We start from the raw sequence: 12,564 nt of genomic DNA, 5'->3' as shown, positions 1-12,564 counted from the left end.
CGGCCCCGGCGCCCTATTTAAACCGAGCCGCCCCCTCGCGAGGGAGGAGGAGCGGCGCGCGCGGCGGACAGATCCACCTTCCCGCACCTTCCTCCAGCTCGCGTCCCATCATCACATCACCTTCCCATCAATGGTCCCGAGTCCTCGATCGGCACGTACAGCACCGCTCTAATAATAATAATAAAAATAATAATAGCGTTTTCGAACTCACATTTTTTTGGGGTGTGAATTATTTGCACGAATTTTGCGATTGCATTATTACACGAATCCTTTAATTCTTCTTTGTTCCAAGTGTCCAGTCCATTTTACACCTTCACATCACTTACTGACACTGTAGTACACAAATGTCACATATATGCATTATACGTTACAGTTGTATTGACTGGGGCTGGGAGGCAATGCCATAAGTAATTTAATTACAAAAAAATTACCTTTATGACGCTTCTGGTGATTCTCTTCTGTGTGCTGATATTGTAAAAATAAATAAATAAATAGTGTAATGAATAAAAATAAAACCTTCAAAACCTCTGGTGATATGAGGCGCACTGTGGAATTTATTATTGTTCTCCTTGTATGCAATGGTAACATTTATTCCAATTCTTGATGTCAGATCCTTAAAAACCATATTTATTCATTCACACAATTTTTTGGCAGCACAATAAACAAGGCTGAAGTTTTTACCTACCCATACCTTAAGGGCTTAAAACAATGTACCAAAGAATTGAAAAATAAATTAATAATAATTTATTTGAGTGAAACATTGATCCAAGACAGATTATAAAGTTGAATAATCAACTTTGCAATGATTTACCCATTTAAACAGTGGGGGGGGGGGGTTGTTACTCCATCAGTTCAGGCTATATAGGTTGATCAAGGTCACTGCAGCAGGAAGGGGGATTTGAACCAGGGGCCATCAGATGAGAGGAGGAGAGCCCTAAACAGCATGATGCATGCTGCCCCGTATTAGTACAAAGCTCCTGCTAGTATGTCAGCCATTCCCCGGCGTGCCATTTCCTCTCCCAAAAAGGCAGAAGCGCTGTTATCATGGCGGAATCCCTGCAGCTCTCCAAGAGGTAGTTCCCCAGGACCGAATGGAACAACGGTGACAATGCCCCTGCGTGTGTCTGTGTGTGTGTGTCCCCTGCCGTCACATGCGTCACATTCCTGTCTGTCCCTTTCCAACTCCCCACCTTCCTCCTGACTCAGATGGAACTTTCTTTATAAGGAGAGCCTCTTAATTTGTCCAATAAATCACTGGAAGGATGCCTCTGTTTTCCAGGGCCAGAGATAGATAGGTATGTGAGCAAAAGTGATGCTTATTGGTGACAGAGATACAGAGCACAAGGGTTTTGGAAATTGCAATGCAGTCTCTGGTCATCATCAAGGTCGGGCTGGTGGAGAGCGAAGCGGCTGAATGATGGAGAATCTGGGAAGCGAAGGGAGTATGAGGGAGAGACGCATGGGCTTGCACAGGCCTCGCGTGCCATATAAGGACAGTGGGGTCTGTAAGGAATCTCTGCAGCATTCTCTGTTTGAAAGTGCAGCACAAGCATCCCGGACCACTGACTAAATATGGTGTACCAGCAATGGGACTGTTAAAACAAACAGCGCAGCTTGTATGGAGACAGCATTCGGTGGTTTTCTTGCAGCCTCGCTTGTCTAGGCTGGTTTATTCCTTGGAAGCAACTTTGCATATTAAGTTACCTGGTAAATAAGCCCAAGTATCGCACCATGCTGGGACCGTTCCAGCGTAAGGTCGCCTAGTGCTGCGTTTGGTGTTGGCTTCGCGCTCGCCTTGGAAAGGACGCTCCAGAACAAAGGTTGGGTGAGGATGCTCGGCGCTGATGTTTCTCATAGTTCACGTGGAAAAAGAACCCTTCCCCAGAATTCCCCGTCCCTTTCACGGTGGCGTCGGGGACAGCACATTCTTGGAGAAGCAAAGCGACGTTTCGTGCGCTGGGAAAAGCAGTCGATGGAAAAAGTTCAGGGAGCCAAGTGCGGGGCCTAGACACCAGTCGACTCGGTACTGTGCAGAAACATCTCTATAGAGCACATGAGTTAAAAAAAAAAAAAATCTCCTTTTAACTTGAAGCAGCAAAGCTGTGTGAGTCAGTAATTTTTGGGGTTTATCAGCTGTCCAAATATGCCCAGTGATGATGTATACAATGAGTCTAAATGTTGGTTGTAGAGCATCTCTATTAACTGTCTGGTACAAACTTTGGTGCGATGGGACTCCAGAAACAGTCATTGTCATTCCAAAATCTAAAAAAAAGTTGCCAAGTATATATTTTGTTTTTTTTCCAATTGTCATCTTCCTCACTAACTGGGGCAGCAGGTGGTGTGGTGTTTAGAAACCTCACTTTCAGATTTAAAGCCCTGCTGTCAAATCCCTGTTCAAGCTGCAGTGCACTTGGTCAAGGTACTTGGTGCAAATTCTTCCAGCAAAAACGACCAAGTTGTATGAACCAGTGAATCTTTTTGAGTAGCTTAGCGTGCAAATGTCAACATTAACGCAAGTCGCTTTGCGGAGGAACTTCGGCTAAATAAATCTTGCATTTTAATTCGTAAACTCTGTTGGCAAAGACGTTTTAACACTTGTTTTGTGCACGAAAAGAAAGGGCTTCATTCGAGTAGAAAACAATTATCTTTGTGGTCAGTGGAGCTTAGGTTTCAGAAGAGTGTTTGTTCAGATAAGACTGTCGAGTTCCCTTTTACGGTGCGGAAGGAAATGACATAGTGAGAAGCCGGCTGCGGCTGATGATTGCGTGACCCGCACATGCTCTGGTCCACAGGGTCAGTTTTCTGACCCTATAGTTGCAGTTCCAAGAACAGCATGGATGGACAGTCCACGTTTCCTGTTACAAACATACCTGTGGCCGTTTGATCCACAAGAATTCTCAGACTAAATTTTGATAATACTTTCGTGGTGCGTATATTTGGAGCGTTGTCCTTCGATGAAACAACGTTCCTACAGGGAAGGGGTGTATCGACCTGCTGCGGACACATCGAAACAAAGAGAAACCAGAATTCAAACTGACGGCAGCATGTAAAGAAGAGATCTGTGTATGTAAGTTTTTGATTGTTTAGAGCGTAAGGGAATGTAAGGGTGAACTGATTATTTCATGAGGTAAAACAGGTGTAATCCTACATTCAGTCTTGGTGCTCAGATAAAATGTTCAGTATTTTATCTGTATTAAGAAAATAAGTACACAAGTCTACCAGGGGCCACACGGACTCTCGGGGCTTCTGGACAATATTCCCAGAGGTGTTGTTTCTGTGACGCAGGAACACGGCCCACAATTTCCCTTATACAGCCACACACAGGCTTCTGCACAGTCATCCAGCTGGTTTATAAGGATGTGTGTTTAAAGCATTCAGCTATATTCCTTGTATGATCCATCAACTTCCCATATAAGTGAGCAGCTGTTAGCTTGTTCATATAGTTTACAACTGGCTGACAACAACGCAGAGAGGACCTTGAGTTCAATAAATTACTCATTTTAAATATTACTGTTATGTATTGAAATATATTCTTTTTAATGGGGAAAGTATCAGGTTAAACATTTAAGTGCTCTAATATAAACATGAAAATAAAACCCAACTTTTACATTTCTACCTCATTAAGAAAGTTCAAAATGGCAAAGATGACACTATTATTGTTGTACCACACCATAGAGCACCTTATGCTCAATACTGAGCGTATGAAAATTTAAATCTGTTATGATATGATGCTGCCACAATGTGGCGGAGAACCAAAACAAAACATTTAGTGCAAACAGCTGGATCTTGTTTGTACAGTGCAGAAATTGCAGATTTCAAACACAGAGAGAGAGAAAGATGGCCAACGCACAATAAACTCAAGAGATTTAAGAAATTCACTCTTTTGCTTTTACGAGATGTGAGAAATCATTATGACAAATGAGGCAAATAATGGTAACAGAAAAGTTTGTACTACAATCGAGAAATCAGTTGAGAAATCAATTGAGATGTACGTTGTTTTGGAGAAAAGCGTCTACTAAATGAATAAATGTAAATCAAACTTACATTTACATTTATTCACTTAGCAGACGCTTTTGTCCAAAGCGATGTACATTTCAGCAAAAGTATAATTTATGCATTATGTTAAGAGAAAGAGACACAGCTGCAGACATGTGACTCTTAAGTAAACCTAGTTTGTTACCTACCACTTGCTGCACCGAGGTTCATCGGTCAAGTAGATGCACGAAACGCAGGATAGACAAATCTTAATACCCTCCTACCATTTTTTTTTTAATAATATTAAGATATACAAGCAAGCAAAAATTTGATAGTAGTAGGTTATGTAATTCATTATGACAGTTATTCAGACTATGGATAGTCAAAGTATTTAGCGCTTTTCTATATAGCACAATCTTTCACATCATGTTTATGGATTTCATTTACCTGGAATGATAGAAGCCTCGTTTTTTGAGTTCAGAGAACACGCACCAATAACACAGAAAGTCAGTCTTCTACTGGTCAATGAATCATTTAAAACTGCAATTAAACTCAAACAAGTTATACATCTAGTATTTTCTTTTATTATTTTATGCATTTTCATTCAGAGCAAAACAATAAGCACCAAAACTGAGGAACAGTGCAATGCCCCTCCCATTCACTCCCTTTCCACTTCTTACACAGCTTCCACACCAAGCTGAATATACCAACTGTGTGTCACACAATGCCTACTTATCCCTTGACATCCTTGGTTTTCAAGTGTACTCTTGGTACTTCTGAACTGCATATATACTGACAAAAAACAAATTCACTGTTCAGTACCAACTGACACGACATTACACAGTGATTTTATGGCTCTGTTCCAGTTGCTGCCATGGAACCAGATGTAAAATGAATCAAGGCACAGGGCCCGTAGATCAGTGGAAATAAAAACAAGAATTAGAACTAGCTGGATCTATATTTGGCAAATATAACTCAACCGAAGGCCCGTCATCTGTATCCACCCTGCAGGACAAAGTGTTCTCTGCTGCTTTTTCCAGCTGGAAATGTTTCATTGACACCTGGTGGCAGAAACAACGTTTTAGAAACCAAGCATTAACGTAAGAGTATAATGCACAATGAGGAACTATGCAGACATGGTATATGAATAAGAGCTCAGTTTTTCAGGATAAATTATTAAATACGCATTTTTAGCAACCAAGGGAAGATAGACAGAGAACCAACATCTACTCCAATGAGTCCATATTACCAGTGTTGAGAAAACCTATGGGTAAACTGTGTAGCCAAAACTATTTGACGCGATCGTAAAACTAGTTATATCCACAATTCTTGATTTGCTCTTAAAACTGCCGTCTTTCAGAAATGTAATACACACCACATAACACTGTAGATGGTGTTCAGCGCTCTCTTTTAAAATGATTCACAAGTTCCACATAGTCAAAGTGGACAAATGGAGATGGCGATTAAAGAGCTCAGAGAAATGGCCTTAAGCTGACGATGAGAGCCTCACCTATTCTGTTTGCGTCGCTCATTGGACGGACATTGACGTCTCTTTGTGCAGGTGCACCTGAGCTCCGGAGGAACAGTTTACCTCCTTTCTCTCCACCACTGTTGAGAAAATGGGACAGCAAGCCATAGAGGAGAGGCCTGCAGGGGGAGAAGATGACTTTCAGTAAGGCAAATAAAACTAAATTACCCGCGAGACAGTCAAGTACTTCAGCACTTACATTATTCTAAGAACTCAAGTTTTTGTCTACTTTCAGCAAATCATTTCACACAACATCTGTACTGTCCAATTTCATATACTGCAGCTGGAACAGAACTGGATACAAGAGAATAAATAAATCTTACAGGCAATAAAATAATGCTTCTCTTGGACAGCAAAGACATGTTATCACAGAACATCATGCTGTATTATTTAAATACAATTTTTAATTGAATACATTCACATGTATTCATTCAGCTGACACTTTTCTCCAAAGTGACTTGCAATGTTAAGGTACTTACAATTATTCAACCATTTATACAGCTGGGTAATTTTTACTGGAGCAATTTAGGGTAAATACCTTGCTCAAGGGTACTACAGCTGAAAGTGAGAATTGAACCTACGACCTTTGAGTCCAAAGGCAGTAGCTCTTACCTCTATGCTCCCAGCTGTCCCTACAATATGTATATATTGAAATATAATATGTAAATATCAAAATGTGTACATCATTAAGTGTTAAATTACAATCAGTTTAAATACCTTAAAATAATGATTTACAAAGAAAGTAAACAAAAAGTTTTAAACCACAGATGTCTGAATATGACTTTTAGAAGTTCTCCAATAGCAACACAACCCTTAATGCATAGTAAACGACATATTAATAAAACCAAAATGGTGAAAGACAATAAGCAGCAAATGCTTTCAGTGTTTTTTTTTTTTTAATTTTCAACTGTCATCAGTGACTCAATTTGAGAAAAAGCATAAGTGAATGGATCACACTGTGTACTTACATAGTTGAGGCACTTGGGTCTTCCACCACGTTCAGCTCATTGGCCATAAACTGCCTGTCGAGAGGGACCTCGGGTTGGCCAGACTCTTAACAGAGATAAACACACCAGAGCAGACAGGAAAGATTTCAGTGAAGTTCTGACGATCACTCCTACCTTGAAAACCAACAGCTCAGATTAATTACGGGAGACACAAGTGTGTTTCATTTCAATCAAGCTAGACAAGCACAGAAACTTACAATGAAAACGGTAACACTGTACAATCACATGGCATGAAACCAACAGCTGAACATGAACAGTAATATGTGGAGATGGCATATTATAAAATTTGTTTTAACGCCCCTAAAACTCAAGGAACACCTAAGCTATGTTTTGAATGTAAGGCTACTTTGGTGCACTAATTCTGAGAATGTGATAGTGATACAAGCCTATTGGAACTGTGTTCACTCAGCTGTTCAAAAATCTTTATCAAAAAGTTGTGTTTGTCTCCCTCTGTCTACTTTTCTCGGAGAAGTTCTGGAATATAGACATTACTTACATACTTGGCAAACAAATGCATTTTATTGTTATGGTCTTCACGTGAATTTTCCTCTGTGAATATGTGGATGACTGAAGTAATTACATTTGATCTACATGCCAGTTCAAAAGAATTCGGGAGTATTCGTACACATTTCTAGAACTTATTAGTGCTTCAGGATCACACCTGTGAAATATTAAAACCTTCTGACCTTGTTTTATATATATGGAGCTGTATTTACAATTACTTAGGGTACTGTTACTGTCTCTATGTTTCTGTGACCCCATGTTCATCATAAAATTAAAAAAAAAAAAAAACGCAGAATAAAACGTTTGCTAGAAAACACACAAGGAAAGTGCCTGCCAAGTGTATAAAAGTAAATTTAAGTTTTGCGGCCAACGTGCATGTGTTTAGCAGGACAAAAAACAAGAAGCGGTGACTAAAGAGACATGCGTGGCTGGGTGAGTGAATCGATGGATGGATCAAGAGATGAATGGATGAATGGATAGATGGATGGGCAGATGGAAAAATGGACATACGGATGGACAAATGGAGAGAGGAATGGATGGACGGACGAGCGAGCGAACGGATGGATCCGATGGATGGACAAATAGATGGACGGATGGATCTGATGGATGGAGTGGACGGACGTCCAGCGGGTACCTGCGGTGAGCACAGAGGCTGTGTAGCGGTACTTGTTGAAGAGCAGGTACTCGCGGATGAGCTCGTTCAGCAGCAGGTTCTCGTGGGACAGGGAGGGGCGGGGCTCGCTCGTGTCGTCCAGCGCGTGGAACACCTCCGCGCGGATGCGCGCTTTGAGCTGCCCCAGAACGCCGCGAGACTCCAGGGTTTCTTTAAGGGCTGTTAGTGACGGAGACAGAAAGACAAAACGACAGAGAGACAGTTTCAGTTTATGAGGAACAGTGAGTGAACAACCACAGTGAATGACTGACAGATGTCAGCAATCCCCGATACCAGGCTTAGCCCCTTTTCCATGTCCGTGCACATAAAAATGGCTATTTGTTATCAACTCTTGTCACTGGCAAACGCCGAAACACACAACACAAGTGCCACATTATTTACAATTCCAGCGAAGTGTTACTCCAAAACCTAAGAATTTGTACATTTCCCTTGCCTCGTGGCTTTTAGCTGTACTACTAAACTCGCTAATGTACTACTGATTTCCTGCTGTTTGGAGACGTATCACCCTCGTACCGGTTTTCAGCTCTCCTACGGTCGCCATCGTAACGAGTCTAACGAGTCTCTTCCTGTGTGACGTCACTAAACTGCGCATGCGTGCCGGCGGAGCGGGGTGTTGGTGACGCGCTCAGCTCTGCCGCCTGCGGTAGTTCGGTACGGTCGTGAAAGCGCGGTCGATATAATCCTGCTTGGGTTGTTGCTTCTGTGTCTGCCTTCTTACCGTGAAATTTATGGAATACTAAAACTTTGAGACTTGGAATATCACATGTCACATAATCCACACGTGTAACATGTGAACAGTACAGTATAGTATGGTATGTTCAATGATTCCGGGATAAGGTCCGGACCAGCGCGACCCAAGATAATGGAAGGATAGATGAATTGACGGATGTTTTTATTTACATTTATTTATTTAGCAGACACTTTTCTCTAAAGCAATTCCCAATATACTCTAGTGTTATCAGCCTACACCCCTTATTCCCCAAGGTGACTCACACTGCTAAATACACTACTTACACCGGTGACCAGATCACTCATCCGAATCCACACATCAGTAGACACACTCTGTGTCACTCACACACTATGGGCGAACCTGCACAGCATGTCTTTGGAATGTGAGAGGAAACCAGAGCACCCGGAGGAAACCCCCGCAGACACAGGGAGAACATGCATTGCAGACTGAGCGGGATCGAACCCACGTCCTCTCGTACCACCCAGGTAAAACGAGACAACATTTTATTACTTATTATATTACTCATTACAGTGGAACCTCGGAACTCGAACGAGTTTTTCGAGAAAAAAAACACAGTATGGAATGCCTAAATCTACAATTTGCATTATACTGATTCGAAAAAAAAGAGACCATCAAAGCAGCTGATGTTCGTTGCTAAAGGTAAAGCTTATGACATAAGTTATGTTCATGTATTTTATGGGTTTTACACTTTTTATTTATGGTTTTAGCATCAGGTATGTATGTATGTATGTATATAGGATAGGCAATCATTTGAGGGTCTGGAACGGATTAATCCAATTTACATTATTTCTTATGGGAAAAATTGATTCAAAACTCGAACTTTTCAGAACTCGAACGCCATTCTGAAACGAATTAAGTTCGAGTTCCGAGGTTCCACTGTATATTACTGTATATTTATTATATATACTGTCATATAATCAATAATATAGTAAGTTAATAAATATATATAATATAATTAATATAATTATAAGTATAAATAATATATATATATGAAATAAATATAATAGTTTGACATGTACTAGCTTTTACTGACTGTGCCTAAGCTGTAGCGAAATGAATTACAAAAGGCTTTTCAGTATTATGTGTTTTAGTTGTTTTACATTCAACAGGGTCGAGTTAAGTTGTTTTAAATTGTTCTCAAATTAATAGAGTTCATTTGAAGTCGCTTTGGAGAAAAGCGTCTGCTAAACAAATAAATGTAAATGTAAACGGGGTAATTCAGTAAGATTACCCATTTTACTCACTGAATTCAGTCATATATGCTGCTCTGACAGAAATGACGATTTTTTTTTCTGTTCCTACCATCTTTCTAGTGAGCTGAGTGTGAAAAGAACAGTTAAAAGTTCGTATGGACAAGTGCTGCGGTGCGTCAGTTCATTATTAAAAACAGACACAAGGTGGCGATGTTGTTCCTTATTGTAATCTGGACGTCCTCTGAAGACTGCGTGTAACAAAGTGTCAAGACACCAAATTGAGCAAAGTTTAGCAGTGCTGTGATTCAAATACACTGGCAAATATTCTGTTTTAATTACAAATGTCTTTTTCTATTAACGCAACAACTCTCTTTCTTCTAAGTTGCACCCTTATAATAACTCGGACAGAGGCCTTATTCTCTAACCGATTTGCCAAGAACCAAAAATCGAAATGAATAGATTTAAAGCATGTATTAAGTAGCAAAGGCTCGTTTGAAAGGAATATAAATTACGACGGTGAATCTTACATATCTCCGCAGCAGCTCTAGTGCTCTTTGCTGAGATACTTATTTATTCATTTACCTGATACTTTTCTCTAAAACACCTGGCTGTATTACTCTACTTATAGCTATTATTTAATTTGTACAACTGGACAGTTTTACTAGAGCACTTTTGAATAAGCACCTTGCTCAAAGACACTACAGCCAAAGGTGAGATTTGAACTTACAACCTTCAGGTCCAAAGATGACAGTTCTAACTATTACCCTACCAACTGTCCCCCTTTTAGGTTTGCACCCTTACAATAACTCGGACAGAGGCCTTATTCTTTAACCAACATGCCAAGAAACAAATAAGCAAAATTAATAGATTTAAAGCATGTATTAAGTAGCAAAGGCTCGTTTGAAAGGAATATAAATTACGACGGTGAATCTTACATATCTCTGCAGCAGCTCTAGTGCTCTTGACTGAGATACTTTTATTCATTTAGCTGATACTTTTCTCTAAAACACCTTCCTCTATTACTCTACTTACAATTATTATTTAATTTGTATAACTGGGCAATTTTGAATAAGCATCTTGTTCAAGGACACTACAGCTAGGGATGAGAGTTGAACTTGCAATCTTCAGGTCCGAAGAGAACAGCACCATCCACTATGCTACCAGATGTCCTGTATTTCCTTCCACCTGATGCAGTAGTACATTATTTAACATTGCCTTGGGCAAAAGTACCAGATAAATAAGGGTAGGAAGTAGCGAGGTTACTCCACCGCTGAATCTGGCTTTATTTCTAGAAAAAGTTCACCATAAATTCAACATATGGATTATATATAAATAATTAAGAGGGCAGTGCTATATTAGTTAGCACTAAAGATAAAACAGATAAATTTGTGTTGTTTTCACATAACTGTCAAAATGCATTACCTGTGCTAGCGAAATATATGTTTTGTGGTTTTGCAAAGCTTTATTTAGCAGCATCTTTATATGTCAGCCGCTGGTGCTGTGGGTCCAGCTGAACTGCAGACAGATTGTTTCAAAATGAATGGCTAGCTGCTCTGCCAAAGAATTGATACCATATAATAAAACGAAATTAAATTAAGTTAAATGGATGGCTGAACGCACAAACTACCGCAAGCATATCATTTGGTGGATGATGAGGGATCAGAGAGCTGATCCTGAAATCCTGTGGGCTTTTCAGTTTCGTGCTTATCGCAGTTTCTTCCTCTGTGACAGATTTGGAAAAACCTGTTAAGGAATGCCGTGTCACAAAATTGTTTAGCAGCGCTGTGATTTAGATACACTGGCAATATTCTTTTTTTTTTTTTTTAATGCAACAACTTTTTTCTGTTGAGGAATCAGCAATTTTAGGGTCGCCTGGAAATGGCATACAAAGCCTGCCAAAGTGTGTACCTCTAGTAAGTGTAGCCGTCACACACATCAGGTGAGATACGCTGGCAGGGCACCTGCAGAACATATCTTGCTTCTCCTGTACTGTCAACTTGAAACTGGGTGATCAAGCAGAGGTTTTGGGTCCAGAATGTGTTTTGTGGTAGGCTATGCTATTGTGGCTGTGCTGTGGAAATGTGGTTGACTAGCAGGGTGTATTCACATAAAATGGCATATTCCATAACAAGAAAATCACATCCCACGCGGAATGATTTAGTATTAGCATTGACAGCCATCAAATGAACTGTCAGTCATGATGAGCGTTAAGAGGAGCTACAGAGCTCCGGTCTTTGACTCTTTCAGCCGCAATGTCTATCTAAAGTACTCTTTTTGGCTCAATCAAAACTGGATGACTTTCATGTGAAAGTGCTGTATGAAAAGACAACTTACAGCATTGACTCCAGTGTCATTTTATGAAGGGTGTTCAGCATTTTTTTACAATAATATAGAGAATGGGTAGGCTGCAAGCTAGAGAACCTTTTTATTCATGCTCCAACTGAAAAATTTGGACCTTATGGGACATCTTGAATTTCTGAATAGGACACGTAAAGGGAACATAACACCAAAGAGTGAATGAAGTGCTTCCGTTAAAATTTGCTGCTAGAATATCACCTATGAGACCGTTATCTGCCTGCTCTTTTTCAAAAACCGCTGTAAATAGCAACACCGTGATCCAGGTGAGGGGGCGTGGTGGCGCAGTGGGTTGGACCGGGTCCTGCTCTCCAGTGGGTCTGGGGTTTGAGTCCCGCTTGGGTTGCCTTGCGATGGACTGGCGTCCCGTCCTGGGTGTGTCCCCTCTGGCCTTACACCCTGCGTTGCTGGGTAGGCTCCGGTTCCCCACGACCCCGTATGAGACAAGCAGTTCAGACAAGGTGTGTGTGTGTGTGTGTGTGTGTGTGTGTGTGGTGATCCGGGTGAAAGTTTCCTTCTGACAAGGGTGCCAGGCCATCAGCAAGTACCCTCTCTTGCACCACCTATCTTTTGGATCA

General features: G+C 40.7%; 1 protein-coding gene across 1 annotated transcript; it reads right to left on the bottom strand.

The window, feature by feature from the left end:
* Positions 1-4,576: 4,576 nt before the first annotated feature.
* On the bottom strand, positions 4,577-8,257 carry cep20 (centrosomal protein 20). The gene is made up of 5 exons (XM_018739610.2): positions 8,201-8,257; positions 7,649-7,846; positions 6,472-6,556; positions 5,486-5,622; positions 4,577-5,036 (listed from the first exon to the last, which is right to left on the bottom strand). The coding sequence occupies exons 1-5, from the start codon at positions 8,226-8,228 to the stop codon at positions 4,966-4,968; spliced, it is 519 nt and encodes a 172-aa protein (XP_018595126.1). The 5' UTR covers positions 8,229-8,257; the 3' UTR covers positions 4,577-4,965.
* Between the last annotated feature and the right edge of the window lie 4,307 nt (positions 8,258-12,564).

This window comes from Scleropages formosus, chromosome 20 (assembly GCF_900964775.1).
Source record: "Scleropages formosus chromosome 20, fSclFor1.1, whole genome shotgun sequence".
Classification (NCBI taxonomy): Eukaryota; Metazoa; Chordata; class Actinopteri; order Osteoglossiformes; family Osteoglossidae; genus Scleropages; species Scleropages formosus.
This window is presented reverse-complemented; position numbering and strand designations above follow the sequence as displayed.